This window comes from Sapajus apella, unplaced genomic scaffold (genome assembly GCF_009761245.1).
Source record: "Sapajus apella isolate SASKATOON/1434 unplaced genomic scaffold, GSC_monkey_1.0 scaffold13, whole genome shotgun sequence".
Classification (NCBI taxonomy): domain Eukaryota; kingdom Metazoa; phylum Chordata; class Mammalia; order Primates; family Cebidae; genus Sapajus; species Sapajus apella.
This window is the reverse complement of record NW_022436953.1, coordinates 23,187,250-23,203,429: the sequence shown is the minus strand read 5'-3', so window position 1 is coordinate 23,203,429 and position 16,180 is coordinate 23,187,250. Positions and strand designations below refer to the sequence as shown.

The 16,180-nt window shown below is 38.1% G+C and overlaps 1 protein-coding gene across 3 annotated transcripts in view; it reads right to left on the bottom strand.

Annotated features, from left to right (window-relative positions):
- Positions 1 to 16,180, bottom strand: part of SEC23IP (SEC23 interacting protein) — a 55,930-nt gene that overhangs the window by 9,808 nt on the left and 29,942 nt on the right. Inside the window, exons 10-18 of one of the 3 annotated variants that reach the window (XM_032281823.1) lie at positions 15,774 to 15,892; positions 14,706 to 14,858; positions 13,354 to 13,449; positions 7,155 to 7,346; positions 4,651 to 4,806; positions 4,005 to 4,107; positions 2,145 to 2,330; positions 1,320 to 1,482; positions 647 to 748 (exon numbers count right to left, since the gene is read on the bottom strand). In XM_032281823.1, coding sequence (XP_032137714.1) covers positions 667 to 748; positions 1,320 to 1,482; positions 2,145 to 2,330; positions 4,005 to 4,107; positions 4,651 to 4,806; positions 7,155 to 7,346; positions 13,354 to 13,449; positions 14,706 to 14,858; positions 15,774 to 15,892 — 1,250 coding nt within the window. In that variant the 3' untranslated portion in view covers positions 647 to 666. The remainder of the gene's footprint in view (positions 1 to 646; positions 749 to 1,319; positions 1,483 to 2,144; positions 2,331 to 4,004; positions 4,108 to 4,650; positions 4,807 to 7,154; positions 7,347 to 13,353; positions 13,450 to 14,705; positions 14,859 to 15,773; positions 15,893 to 16,180) is intronic. The other 2 variants (XM_032281824.1, XM_032281825.1) reach the window with 2 other exon arrangements.

The window sequence follows — 16,180 nt, the reverse complement described above, 5'->3', positions numbered from 1 at the left end:
GGAGCCAAACAGATGGGGATGGGTGCAGTGGCTGTACCTGTAATCCCAACACTGCGGGAGGCTGAGGTGAGAGGATCACTTGAGCCCAGAAGTTTGAGGTTGTGGTGTGCTAGGATTGCAACCACTGCACTCTAGCCTGGGTGACAGAGTGAGGCCCTATCTCATTTAAAAAAAGAAAGGAAAGAGAAGAAGAAAGAAAAGAAGAAAAGAAAGAAAGAAAGAGAAAGAAAGAAAAGAAAAGAAAAGAAAAGAAAAGAAAGAAAGAAAGAAAGAAAGAAAGAAAGAGAAAGAAAGAAAGAAAGAAAGAAAGAAAGAAAGAAAGAAAGAAAGAAAGAAAGAAAGAAAGAAAGAAAGAAAGAAAGGAAGGAAGGAAGGAAGGAAGGAAGGAAGGAAGGAAGGAAGGAAGGAAGGAAGGAAGGAAGGCAGGAGGGAAGGAAGGAAAGAAAGAAAGACTGTAATAAGTCAGAAATATAAATTGCAAACCAATTCTCTTCCTTAATGTCTCTACTGTGAATTTTTTAAAACAACAAAACAACAAAAACTCAGAGGAAACAGAAAAAAGCAAAATCAGTCAACATCAACTCCATACAACAGATGTGAGAATGCAAACATTCAGAATGTGTACATTCAATAAGGATAAACTCACACAGTAAAACTGAAGTCTGATCAATGCTGGGGCTGTTCTGGACTAATGTTCATTGTTCGATAAATTTCTTTAAGTAATAACAGAGCAGTATCTTCAGATTCCCTATGAAAAGAAAAAGCACCCTTACTTAAGAAACAATTAGTAGAAATTAACTTCTATGCACAATGGTAGAAAATGGAGGTTCTATTCTGTTCAACTCTAAGAAGGGCAAATGATAGCAATGTAATCTCAGTGTAATAAATAAAGCAGCATAATCTCAAAGCTGTCCTTAAAAACTAAATGGTAAAAAGCTCATAGTTGGATCTTGGGAGCAAAAAAAAAAAAAAGAAAAAAACTAAATGGATACTGATTAGCACCAAAATAGCTGTGTTGCAATTCTCCTTGGTGACAGGGACACAGGAAAGAATGGCATTTCAAAGTCCCTACCACTCCCACTGTGAAAGGCATTCCCATGAAAACAGTGTGCAAGAACCAAGGGTCTTTGGACAAAAACAGATGACATACTGCCATCTGGTGGATAGCTAACGGGGAAAAATAATGATTCTGAATATATGAGTTCCAATGAATATTCACAGCACATTGTATCAGTAAAAGAATCTCACTAAAACTAAAATTGCCGCATGTGGTAGCACCTAAAGCCCCCTCAAATGTTACCAAATTTAAGAACACTTACCAATAGCATAAGTGACTCTGAAGAGCAAAAAGATATTCATTAAAACTCTCTATTGGTTTTTCTTGAAGAACGTAGTCAATTCGGCGGCCTCCATTTAACATTCCAACCTTCCCTAAGTAGTCCTCATCCTTGGAAAAATCTGGACTTTCAACAACCTTTTCTGCTAGAATTTAAACCATTTCAATATCAAAGTCAATCACTTAATCATTATCCTTTGACTTTAGCTGACTTTCTGGGCTCAATGAGAATACTGCTTGACACACGTAGCAACCTGAGGAGCTACCAGGCTCACTCCCCATTCCTCCAAAGAGCCAGGGGAAGAGAGGCTGGTTACCCAAGAGAGAGGAGAAAGAGCCAACAAGCTGAGAGGAGTTGTGAAGATAAGTGAGAAAGCATTGTAGAAAAAAAGGAAACAGGATTAGAATCTGAAAAAGTCAAGAACATCACAGCACAATGACCAAACATTGCATAACTCTGTAACATAGTTAAACAACAGTATTAGAAAGAAAACTTCTCAGAGTGAGTCTTTAAAATGCAAACACTAAAAAAATTGAGTGCTCATCTCGGAAATTCCACTCTGGCCTTAACAATCACAATAAAATTTTTAAACTGCAGAGGAAAAAGTTCAGTAACTATCAGGTAAAAACCCACTAAAAAAAGATGACATGGGTTTTGAAGTAATGCAACCGACAGTACAGTTTCCTTTAAAGAGCTTCTATAATTTAACAAAAATGTCTAGAAAGAAAATGCATCATTATATAACTTTTAAGTGTTATGTTCATATAAAACATTTGTATTAGCAAATGCCTCAAATGTCAAATTTACCTTCAACGACTTGCTTTTCTTCTTCTTCTTTGATCTGATTGGCCACCTTCTCCAATTCTTCTTGCAACTGAGTTGAAGAGGTATGAGCACGGGCAAACTCATTTAATGTCTGCCAAGCACTTTTGAGAGAGCTAATAAAACCCTGCTTCAAATCAGATCCCATACGAGAGAGACTTTCTTTCAATTCTAAAGAGATTAAGATGGCACAAGTTCATTAGTCACTGGGTAAACTTCTGCATCACAAAAACTACAAGTTAACACTCTTCTCAGACAAGATAAGACTGCTTCTTCCTCTCTTAAATGTCAAATATATGGAGTGCTCAGCCAAGAACTCTCAACATGTTAAAATGTCATGGAGAGTCTCATTCTGTTATTTCTTTTTTAATGACTAAACTTGATCCAGCCAAAATCTACAAATATCCTCTCTCCAAATAAAAAAAGTTCAAATACCATAAAAATGTAAACACATTCTTACAGTTTAAAAAAAAAGTAAATTTAAACATGGGGGCCAGACACAGTAGCTCACACCAGTAATTCCAAAACTTTGGGAGGCCAAGATGGGAGAATCGTTTGAGGCCCAGAGTTCAAGACTAGCCTGGGCAACAGAGTGAGACCCTATCTCTATTGTTAAAAAAATAAAAATAAAAAGAGGCCTACAAGATTTAAAAATGCAAACAGGAAGTGGTTTTGAGAATTTAAGATTCTTTTTTTTTGAGACAGAGTCTTACTCTGTTGCCCAGCCTGGAGTGCGGTAGCACAATCTTGGCTCACTGCCACCTTCGCCTCCCGGGTTCAGGTGGAGAATTTAAGATTCTGATAAAATCACCACTTAAACTCCAACTCAGAAATGAAGAAATCCCTGCTCCTTCACTTTTTCTACTCTTGTCTAATAATTACGTGTGAATTCAAGGTCTCTTGAGTTATCAAACACATGTCTTAGTTTAACTTCAAAAGAGTTAAATATTTCAAAAAAGCATGTTAGCAAAACAAACAAAAAACACACTTTCACATAAGAGTGCATGATCACTTTTCCTTCTCTTCTACCCCTCCCATCCCTTCTACCCAAACTTTCAAACGTAGGGTTAATATACACCCTTAACAGGAAAAAGAGAAACCTAAATTCTACTTGGAATCACCAATCTATTATGCTTAATGAATTTTTTAACAGGAAAGTGTGTCTAGTTAGCAAGAAAATGACAATTCACTTAGACAACATCAAATTTATTTCTTGATGATCTGGTCATAACTTTAAATATTATTCTTCTGCCTAATTCCAAAACTTATAACCAAACTCTATCAAAATCTAATCATAAGGCAAACGCAGTGGCTCAAGCCTGTAATCCCAGCATTTTGGGAGGCTGAGGCGAGCGGAACATGATGTCAAGAGATCTAGACCATCCTGGCCAACATCTCTAATAAAAATAGAAAAAAATTAGCTGGGCGTGGTGGCTTGCGCCTGTAGACCCAGCTACCCGGGAGGCAGAGGCAGGAGAACTGCTTGAACCCGGGAGGCGGAGTTTGCAGTGAGCCGAGATTGCACCACTGCACTCCAGCCTGGCGCCTGGCAACACAGCAAGACTCTGTCTCAAAAAAATTAAAAAAATCTAATTATGCATCTTATTGCCTTATTACCAACTTCCCCCTTTCTTAATTATCTCAACAATTAGAATGTCATCAAAGAGAAATAACTTATTTATAACTTTGTTACAGCTCTTCCAAATTCTTAGTTTAAAAGTTCTGAACATAGTAGGCACTTAAATAATACTAATGCTTCAGAGATAATTTAGTGTCAAAATTTTCATAATTCATTACAGATTATAAATGACAGGAAAAAAAGTTTTTATAGTATTTGCTTTTTACCTAAATGAAGTCTTTTTCTGCCTTTGTGATGTGGAATGAGAACAGCTTTTAGGTCCAAATCTGGAACAATCATAGGTTCTAATCTATATGCCACTGGATCAAGCTATAAATAGAAGAATTTACGAATAAATGAATAAAAGAGATTTATGAAGCTGTTTTGAGTTATATGCCTTTGCTGGGTAAGAAAATAGATACATGGCAAATCAGAGTACTTTATTTTTCTCCACGTCTTATTCAAATACTGACAATTATAAAAAGATTTTCTAGTTTGTGTGTAAGGTTACTTTGCAAGCAAGGCAACAGAAGTATTTCCTTGAACAAAGGCTTTTGGTAGAAAAGTTTATTGGAAAGTGTCAGACTATAACTCTTAGAACAGAGCGTTGAACCGAACAAAATCAAGATTTTGTAGAATTTATTAGGATAAAGAGGACAGGTTCTTCATCTTGTTCAAAAAAGAAAGTAAAACGTCAGCACAGAGGCTCACACCTGTAATCCCAGCAATTTGGGAGGCTGAGATGGAAGGATCACTTGAGGCCAGGAGTTTGATACCAGCCTGGTCAACAGGGCAAGATCCCATCTCTATAAAAAAGGAAAAAATTAAAAAAAAAAAAAAGTTTTAAAGAAGAAAGTAAAATCAGTTACTTACCGGATGATAAATATTGAAGAACCCTTTACAGGTAGGAAGGCTGTAATTCTCATCTATCCTGTCAATTCCTCGAATGGTAAGAAACATAGCAATTGGAGATCCCAAGGCAAAGAATATCTCTGGTTCAAAGTCTAATGAGTTGTAAGCAACAGAAACCTGGAAAGAATCAAATAACAATAAAAGATGATTGTTCCAACATCACATAGTAGAAAATTCTTCTGAATGTTCAAAAATTCTTGGAACTACACTTACTTAAAAACACCAAATATAGATGATGCCCCTCAGACAGCTGTTGCTAGCTTAAAAGTACTAAGAAAATTCTCTTTAAAATCTTTATAGACTATTATATCCTCTAACTATACTTTTACTTATTGTCTAGCATAACATAATAGCATGTAAGAATTACTGTATTTATATAGTTATAAATATGGTTAAAACTTTAGACTTCTAAGCTCAAACTGCCTGGGTCTGAATCATGGTTTCACTCCTTACTCACTGTGTGACCTTGGGCAAGTTTCTTAACCTCTCTCTCCTTCACCTCAGTTTCCTGATTTATAAATGGGGATTATAACAATGCCAAGCTCACATGTGATTGAAAAATAAATAACCTAATCCATATAAGGTGCTTAGCTCAGAACCTGGCTCGCTTAAGCACTCAGTGAGCGTTACTTCTGATTATTATAACTATCATCCTCTCCAGTTAAGTTTCTTTCCATCAGAAAAATGATTTGTCCTGAAAGAGCATATTTTGAGTGGCTTACATACAGCCTCTCTCAAGAGAAAGCACTGTCATCTGTACAGCACTCCACAGTTTGCAAAGCTCTTTCATTTGTTTCTCAGTAGCAGAAAATGTGTCTTTTTATTTTAGTATCTTAAGAGTGAAGAACAACGAATGGCATAATCCAAGTGTTTGACAGAGGTCCACAGACAGAGGGAAGTAAGGCAAAAACCATATGCCCATAGTGAAGCTCAAATACGTGACATAATTACCCAAGAACACAGAGCCAGCGAGTGGCAGAGTGCAGACTTAGATCCAGGACTTGTAATTCCAAATCCAATTATCTTTCTACTATGCTAAGCTGCCCCTTCTAACTAAGTCACATTCCTTCACATTCCTAGGTTTGTCCTTATATTTACAAATGTGACAGTTTTGTTCCAGCAAACAAAAAGAGGAAAAAGAAAGCTAAAGAACAATTACAAACTGGAAGAAATATTTATAACATACATGACAAGGAGCTAATAACCTTAATCTGGAAACATTTCCTAAATGTCAGTAAAGAAAAAAAAACACAATAGAAAAACAGGTAAATTGGGCCAGGTGCAGTGGCTCACACCTATAATCCCAGCACTTCGCGAGGCCAAGGTGGGCAGATCACGAAGTCAAGAGATCGAAACCATCCTGACCAACATGGTGAAACCCTGTCTCTACTAAAAATACAACAATTAGCTGGGCGTGGTGGTGCACGCCTGTAGTCCCAGCTTCTCAGGAGGCTGAGGTAGAAGAATCGCTTCAAGGTGGGAGTGGAGATTGCAGTGAGCTAAGTCAGCCCCACTGCACTCCAGCCTGGGTGACAGAGGGAGACTCTGTCGCAAAAAAAAAAAATGCCAGGCACGGTGGCTCACACCTATAATCCCAGCTCTTTGGGAGACCAAGGCGGGCAGATCACAAGGTCAAGAGATTGAGGCCATCCAAGCCAACATGGTGAAACCCCATCTGTACTAAAAAATACGAAAATTAGCTGGGTGCGTGCCTGTAGTCCCAGCTACCCAGGAGGCAGAGGCAGTAGAATCACTTGAACCTGGGAGGTGGAGGTTGCAGTGAGCCAATATCGCACTACTGCACTCCAGCGTGGCGAAAGAGAAAGACTCCATCTCAAAGAAAAAAAAAAGAATATATTCCTCTACAACTTCATTTTTAATACAAATCAAACATCCAATTTCATTTTGTACCTTCATGAACTCACTTATGGAAATGCATCTTTATATACCCAACTATAAATATCCTGACAGTAACATTGACAAAAAGGATTTTAATAATTCTGAAAGCCACTGTGATACAAGTATGTTAAAGCATATTATTAAACGCAGCATTGGTCAATTTTTATAAGACTTTTTCCCCAAGGGAAGAATTAAAAGTAGCAGAAAACACAGGCTGAGTGAATACAGCCAAGTTGCTCTCATAGAAACTGAAGTATATTCTGAACATAATTTTCTAACTATGGCCACTTCTGTTGTTAGTGGCTATAAGAGACTAAAAAAGTATGAGTGTGGAGAAGCTGAAATAGAAACAATTTCAAAAGTCAGATAACATGTTCTTTATGCATTTAATCCTTTATTTTGAGAATTGTCGAAGAAGCAAAAAATTTTCACTAAGAGAAAATCAGTTTTCTCCACATCCCAAATAAATGTCAAATAAATATTTAAAGAACATAAGGCCAACCCAAATGATAAAGATGTATGATTCCAACAGGAACTATGTAGCCCTAGTCCATACACAAACTTACCTGTCCGGCGCCAACTTCAAAAGACTCGTAATTAACACACACAGAAGAAACGTAAGCACCAACTGGAAGTTTCCTCTTTGACTCATTAGATTCTGCGGGGAGAGAAGCCATGTCTTTAGTTTTCTGGGCACTTTCCTCTTGTCCTTTTGTAGAAGCGACCGCCACCGCCTTCTTTTCTGACAATGCTTTTTTCTGTAAAATACCAAAATGTAATAACACAATCTTGAGGAAAGGTTCAGCTCCCAGCTATAATTATAAAACATGGTATCACAGTGTTAAGGGATGATTAGTAACTTCTTAGGAATAGTAATAGTATTAGGATTTTTTTTTAATGTACTTTTTATTCCCTGCAGCTTTTGCTTTAGCTAATTAAAAAAAATGTCCAGGCCAGGCACAGTGGCTCACCCTGTAATCTCAGCACATTGGGAGGCCAAGGTGGCAGAATCGTTTGAGGACAGGAGTTCAAGACCAACGTGGGCAACACAGTGAGACCTCTATCTCTACAAAAAATAAAAAATTAGCCAGGCCTGGTGGTGTACACCTGTGGTCCCAGCTACTCAGGAGGCTGGGGTGGGAGGATCACTTGAGCCTAGAAGGTCAAGACTGCAGTGACCTGTGATCATGCCACTGCACTCCAGCCTGGGCAACAGAGAGAGACCTGTCTCAAAAAAAATTTTAAATTTAAAAAACTTTGTACAAGTCCTTTTTAGAGATGCATACTAAATATTTGGGGAACAAATGTCACGATGTCTATAATTTAATATTCTTAAGAAAAACAAGAAGCAAAGAAAATATAGCAAAACAGCTACAACTAAGTATTGGCTCTCATTAGACAAATCTCAAAAATATTACTTTGAGTAAAAGAAACCAAGTATAAAAGAATATATAGGCCAGGCACGGTGGCTCACGCCTGTAATCCCAGCACTTTGGGAGGTTGAGGCAGGCAGATCACGAGGTCAAGAGATCAAGACTATCCTGGCCAACATGTGAAACCCCATCTCTACTAAAAAATACAAAAATGAGCTGGGCGTGGTGGCTCGCACCTGTAGTCCCAGCTACTCAAGAGGCTGAGGCAGGAGAATTGCTTGAATCCAGGAGGCAGAGATTGCAGTGAGCCAAGATTGTGCCACTGCACTCCAGCCTGGTGCCTGGAGACAAAAAAAAAAAAGAACACATACTGTTCATTCTATTTATATGAACGAACAGGCAAACTATTCCATATTGAAGGAAATCAGAAGTGTGGTTTTGTGGTGGGAGGAGTTAACTACAAAGAAGCATGAGGGAGCTACCTGAACTCCCTCATAAAATAGAAATGAACATAGAACATAGAAATGAACATAGAAATGTTCAATTTCTTGTTTTAGGCAGTGATTACACAAGTGCATACAATCGTGAAAACTTATCCTACTGCACACTTAAGATCTAAGCATTTCAGCACAGTGGCTCACGCCTGTAATCCCAGCACTTTAGAAGGCTGAGGTGGGTGGATCACTTGAGCTCAGGGGTTCAAGACCAGCCTGGGAAACATGGCAAATCCCCATCTCTATAAAAAATAGAAAAATTAGTCCAGCATGGTGGTACATGCCTGAAGTCCCAGCTACCTGGGAGGATGAGGTGGGAGGATTGCTTGAACCCAGGAGGTGGAGGTTGCAGTGAGCCATGTGGGCAACACTGAACTCCAACCTGAGTAACAGAGTGAGACCCTGTCTCAAAAAATAATCATAGTAATTTTTTAAAAGATCTATGCGTTTCTATAAGTAAACAAAAACTTTGGGGCATCTACACAAAAGGTGTTATCTCAGCTGGGCACGGTGGCTCATACCTTAATCCCCGAACTTTGGGAGGCCAAGGCGGGCAGATCACCTGAGGTCAGGAGTTTGAGATCAGCCTGACCAACACGGCAAAACCCCGTCTCTACTAAAAATATTAAAAAATTACCTGAGCGTGGTGGCAGAGGCCTGTAATCCCAGCTACTTGGGAGACTGAAGCAAGAGAACTGCTTGAACCTGGGAGACAGAGGTTGCAGTGAGCTGAGATCCAGCACTGCCCTTCAGCCTGAGCAACACAGCAGGACTCCTCTCAAAAAACAAAACAAAAAAAAAGTGTTACCTCTATAATGAGACAAAAGCCATTCACACTGGTTTTGTAATTTGCCCTGAATACAGCAGTAACAATAACATGGAAGATATTTAAACAGCTGGGTGGGAGAGGGACTTGTTTACTTCCCAATAGCACTGAGTTAGGTTGTGAATGACTAAGTGTTAGCCTCTGTTTAAACAGCTATCAACAGTGCCTTACCAACACAGCTGGCCAAAATGATCTTATCTATTATTTAATTCCAAACACCAGGAAATCAGGAAAGTAAGTCTAACTGGTTAATTGAAAAGGCAGCCTATAAAAAAGAAAAATCAAAAAATAAAAAGAAAAAAGAAAAATCTTAGCTAGCTTGTAACTGCTTCTATGATTAATATTTTAGAAGGTTTGATTATCTCTGCCCTTTGGACCCAACACAAAATTAAGCCTAAAATCCAAAATAGGAACATTTTCAGGGTTCTTCACTTTAAATCTGCTTTCTCACTCAGAAGTACCGCCCATTATATTCATAAAACATTCTAAATTGCTGAGAATTGTTTAAGGAGATCAGAAACTGTCCTGTTGCCAACAGTTGTTTTGTTTCCCTAAAATTATTTGCAATAATTTTTAAATTGTGAACCAACAGTGTTTAAAAGTGAACCAACACAGGCTGGGTATAGTGGCTCATACCTGTAATCCCAACACTCTAGGGGCCGAGGCAGGCAGATCACCTGAGGTCAGGAGTTCAAGACCAGCCTGACCAACATGGTGAAACCCAGTCTCTACTAAAAATACAAAAATTAGCTGGGCATGGTGCCAGGCACCTGTAATCCCAGCTACTCAGGAGGCTGAGGCAGGAGAATCGCTTGAACTTGAGGACAAAGGTTACAGTGAGCTGAGATCATGCCACTGCACTCCAGCCTGGGGGACAGAGCAATTGATACTGCCTCTCAAACAAAAAAAAAAAGTGAACATATACATACTTGACTATCAATATTCCCAACACTAGAAACAATTCTTTTTCAAATGAAAATTACTAAGATGCTTTAAAAAGAAAAAAAAAAAAAAAAGAACACAGTCACAAATATTTGATCTCCTTATTTAAAATAATTGCTAATTTTGGTCCCATTATTTCAGTTATAGTAACTCAACAGGACACACCATATTATTTTTGTATTGATTTAGTAGCAACTTGTTATCTGTAAGAAATGTAAAGCAATCAATGGCAGCTCAGCTAAGAAAGTTTCATGGTTCATCCAAAGGCAACTGCTTTTTAATTTAAAAAATAAGATCACTCTATAGATTTTTGCTCATTTCATTTTATTTTTTATTCATTTTTAATTAAATAAAGAGACAGGGTCTTGCTATGTTGCCCAGGCTGGAGTGCAGTGGCTACTCACAGGCATGATCCCACTACTGATCAGCACAGGAGCTCTGACCTGCTCTGTTTCCAACCTGGGCTAGTTCACCCTTCCTTAGGCAACCTGGTGGTCCCTCGCTCCCAGGAGGTCACCATATTGATGCCGAGCTTAGTACGGACACCCGATCGGCATAGCGCACTACAGCCCCAAACTCCTGGACTCAAGAGATCCTCCAGTCTCAGCCTCCTGAGTAGATAGGACTACAGGCATGCGCCACCGTGCCTGGCGATTTTTGCTCATTTCAAAACATTCTTATAATGCCATAAATTATATACCCAAGCAACTGCAGCCCATAAACCAGTCTCCTTCTAGAAATTCTTCAAGAACTATAGAATCTTTTTCTACTTTTCCCCTTTCATTACAGAATAAAGTAAGAACATGGTGTAAAGCCTGAACACAAAGCTTCTCGTTTCTTGTTTTTTTTACAGACTTTTGCTTCACTGATATAGACATGGAGACAAGCATTTTGATGTATGGAGCACCCAGCCTGACACACTTGTGTCCTAGTCTCAGTTTAACTACTGTGCTCATCAGAGACAGACACCTGGGGATCTACTCACAGGGTTGTTGTGAAACTCAGGTGAGATGAAAAGCTCTTTGTAAACTGGAATGACAGAATGATTCAACATACAAGAAAAATGACACCAAAGATACCTCTTCACTGCCAAAGCTAATAACCTTTCTCAGCACTTACCAAATACTGCTTGTCTACATCTAAAACGTCTTTTGAGTTGCTCCCTCCCTCTCCGCCTCCTACTTTATACCCTGTCATCATCTCTCCTTCAGTCCCTGTACAATTACAGTTACTACTAGAAAAGATTCCAACTGCCTCCAGCTTCACCACTTTCCAACTTTACCTGTGCACTGTAACCAAGCAAGCTCTCCACAACCCAAAAGTTAAAATTAAAATTTAGACTAAATAGATGATTTGGTGCTAAATCATAACTTGTGATAGAATAAGCAGGTCAGCAGTTTGTAATGTTTGTTTAAAAACACCATGACTTTCATGGCCATAAGAACATGTTTAAGAACCACTCCCTTACAAGAGAAAACTCCAAGCCACCACACCTGCCATTTGGGCTTTTAGAACCCTCTACCCTTCCCAGCTTCCAGCTTTCCTCACGCTTCAGCTACAGGAAAACTACATGCCAGCTCCCAGAAGGCCATCTCCCCTAACCTTACCCCTCCTTCAAGCTCAAGCACCATCACCTTTGGGAAGACTTCTCTCACCAACCCCATGCTTGTCTCAACAAGCCAGAACAGGCACTTCTCACACACCACACTATAATGGGACCGGTATGTTGACATTTGAGCTCAACATGCTCCCCATAACTAGATAGCACACTCTTGGTTAATCTCCAGCTCCCAAGAATTGAACACAATGCCTAACTCAAAAGAGATATTCAATCAAGTACTGAAAGACTCAATTCCTTAAGCTAACCATTAAAAAAAAAAAAAAAAAAATCAGTCCTATGAATTTATAGTCATTTTCCATATAAAGACATGACGTGGCTGGGCATGATGGCTCACACCTGTAATCCCAACACTCCAGGCCTGAGGTCAGGAAATCGAGACCAACCTGGCCAACATGGTGAAACCCCGTCTCTACTAAAAAATACAAAAATTAGCCAGGCATGGTGGCAGGCACCTATAACCCCAGCTACTTGGGAGGCTAAGGCAGGAGAATCACTTGAACCCAGGAGATGAGGTTGCAGTGAGCTGAGATCACGCCACTGCACTCCAGCCTGCGTGACCAGAGCAAGACTCCGTCTCAAAAAAAAGAAATGACATATGTTAAGAGTTGCAAATAGGTAGTAAAATAATAGAACCACAGAAATTCAAAAGATGGAAGGATCATCAAAGACCATGTTAACAACAATAAAAATAAAACAGCCACTCCAAGTGTCGCCTAATTTTTCCAATTAGAAAACCTCTGTAAAATTAATTTAATCAATAAATTAAAATTAATAAAACAAGTATATTTTTCCAGTTGTTCTAGTTTTAAATGCTTTTTAGTTGTTGCCTTGTTTTGTATTGTTAAAAATTTTTGCTGTTTTTTGTTTATTTAATAAGACATTAGTGTATATGTTTTTCCTCTTCTCTTTAGATGATAAGGAACAAGAAGAAAGAAAGTGAGCTATTCCTTGGTGCTAAGCTTTGCATGCATTATTTCATGGAAGGTATTATTACTTCCATTTCAGAAATGAACAAAACAAAGGATCAGAAAAATTAAGAAAATCGCTCATGATCAGAAGGCTGAGGTGGGAGGATAGCTTAAGTCCAGGAGTTTGAGACCAGCAATGAGAAACACAGCAAAATCCCGTCTCAAAATAAACAGATGAATAAAACCAAACAAAAATAGCTCATTAATATGGAGTTAGTGAGTGGTTGAATTGAGAATTTCTTTGTCCAGAACTTAACCAGTTTTGCACCAGAAAATTCTTAAATATCCATTTTATAACTGAAAGTTCTTCATCCTATAAACTTAGTCCCAGAAAAACTAGGATGGTCAGTTACCCTAATGTGAACTTAAACTCAACTCTGACTGGCTCCAAAGTCTGAGTTTCCATCAGCTCCATTACTGTGCCCTAAGTAAGGAGCAAACTAGCTTACCTAACCATAGTAGTATTAAAATTTTCTATAATATAAACGAGCTGGTCACACCATGAGTTTTAGTTTTTCTCGAGGTCAGAGGTGAACTTTACCAGTTTGGCTGCTTTATGTTCTACAAAGTTAGCTATCTTCTTTCTGGGTCCAAGGGGTATCCCCATTTCCTTCAGGTCATCAACTGTACACATAAGCTTTAAAAGGAAACAAACAAGCACATTAATCAATCTAGTGACAGAAGAACCAAAATTAGAATATGAAAATTATAAAGAAACCACATCAACTAAAGCAATCTAAGAGCCAGTCAACTTTTTAAAAGTTAATTATTTTATATTTAAATCATGTATTAGTTTAGGCTATAAAGCCTTAGGCCTCCACACCTAAATCATTCTATTAACAGATTATACATGTCGCACAAAATTCCAAAGCTATAGTCAAGCATATGACGAAATATCTTCCTTCCACTGCTGCCCCAAGCATACAATTCTCCCCTTAGCAGCAACTGCTAGAAATTTGCTCTTTGAAGAGATGTCTTATGTATGCATGGCACCTACATGTTTTTCTGTGTGTGTGTAGTCTGCTATGCACATAGTACTGAACTTTGCTCTCATCATGTAATGTATCTTAGAGATGGATATCTCTGACACCACCTCATTCATTCAACAGCTGTAGGGTACTCTATTATGTGGATGCACCATAAATGATTTCACTAGCACCTACTCCTCAACATGCTTTGTTATATTGCAAACACTACCATGAGTATCCTTGTAGATATTCTTGTGTGAATATTTCTCTATAGGAAATATTCCTGGAAATGAAACTGATAAAGCACAGGGTAATTTTTATATTCTTAGAGATACTGCCAAACTGCCTTCCATAGAGGCTGTACCAATTTACAGTCTGACTAACAATATATAACAATGCCTACTTCCCTTTATTCTGGCCACGTATTATCAAACTTCCTATTTTTGCCAACTAGTAAGTTAAAAAAATCTCATTGTACTTTTAATTTCCATTTCCCTTATGAGTTTTCATAGGTAAGAAGTCATTTGTTATTTCCTTTTCTGTAAATCATGTTTACATTCTTTGCCTATTTACCTATCACAATGATGTGATGATCCTTCTGTACCTGATTTGTAGAAGCTTTGAATATTATGAAGTAAGCCCTCTGTCTATAATGTGTGTTGCAAATCTATCATTGGCCTTTAGATGTTGTAATCGGTATCTACCGTTATACAATTTTTATCTTTGATGGCTTCTGGATTTTTCTTCATACTCAGAAAAGCCTTTCAGAATACAAAAAAATATTCTGTGTTTTTCAATTTTTTTAAACATTTCAGTCTTTGTCTACTCTGGAATGTATTTTGATACAAAAGTGTTTATTCTTAATTTTCAACCTATACACAAGAAAAACAATTTCAAACAAAATGAATCAAACTATCATCAGTACCAGGGATTCCATATCAATCTTTTCCTTTTCAAAAGTGCTAAAATATTCAGAGAGGCTAAGTGCTTCCAGAGTTTCTTGCAAAGTTAGGATTTCTTCATTTTCAACATCAAGGTCACACGACTCATCCAAAGTCAGCTTTGGCTCTTCAGATATCTTTTAAAAAAAGTATGCAAAACATTACAAATTCAGAAAAACTCCCATATAATGTCTCCTAATCTGTGAAAAATCAATCAATTTTGCTCTATCTACAAATCATAATTTCAGGTATAGTACTTTGCCATTCAAAGTTTGAATATTCTGGCCGGGTGCAGTGGCTCACACCTGTAATCCCAGCACTTTGGGAGGCTGAGGCAGGTGGGTCAAGAGGTCAGGAGATCGAGACCATCCTGGCCAACACGGTGAAATCCTGTCTCTACTAAAAATACAAAAAATTAGCCGGGCATGGTGGCACACACCTGTAGTCCCTGCTACTCAGGAGGCTGAGGCAGGAGAATCACTTGAACCCGGGAGGTGGAGGTTGCAGTGAGCCAAGATCACACCACTGCACTCCAGCCTGGGCAACAGAGCAAGATTTTGTCTCAAAAAAAAAAAAAGTTTGAATATTCTGAAAAGTATACAAATTTAATAAATCACTTACGTCCCCATTTCCTATTATTTACATTTTTTAAAATCACAAACTTCCACATTTAAATTTATAATCCATAAAGAAGAAAAGTGAGAAACTCAAACAATGAGCTATATGATTCCAATCCATTTCTAAACCTCAGTGTACTCTGATCCACCCTCAGTGTCCAGTTTCAGGGCTGGACACAGTAGCTATTTTATTTGTGCCAATAACTGTACTCTGAATTTGGGGATTCTCTGAAGAGTTACTGATCCTAGCACTTTGGGAGGCCAAGTCAGGAGGATCACCTGAGGCCAGGAAGGAGCTCGACTAGCCCAAGCAACCAGGCAAGGCCTTGTTCAAACGATCAAACAAAAAGCTTCAGGAAACGGTTCAGACTTTTGAAAACTGTTCAGCTCCATAGACTCTAAATTGAAATGTTAATTGGCCATGTGCAGACATACCTGCTTTTCCTGAAAATGTAGCTGCTTCACAATTCCATTAGCAACAGCAAGAGGGCCAGGGCACTTTGATAAATTCAAATCTTTTTGATTAGACAGGATGTCAAACAATATTAAAGAACCTAAGAAAAAAACATTTTGGCTTATAATATAGTAGGTGCTTTTATAACACTAAATACATTCTTTTTTCAAAGTCTATAGTTAAAAGTTATACAAATGTTACATGTTGTAAGACCTGATAATTAATAATTTTATTATATCAAACAGCAGAATAAATTAAAATACATAACATTCCTAGGTAATACTACAAGTGAATATAGAAAAGGCAGAATCTAAACTCAAAGCTTTCATTTCCACCCTTTCTGAAACTTAAAATCTGTAATTCTTAATTTTGCACTAACAATATCACC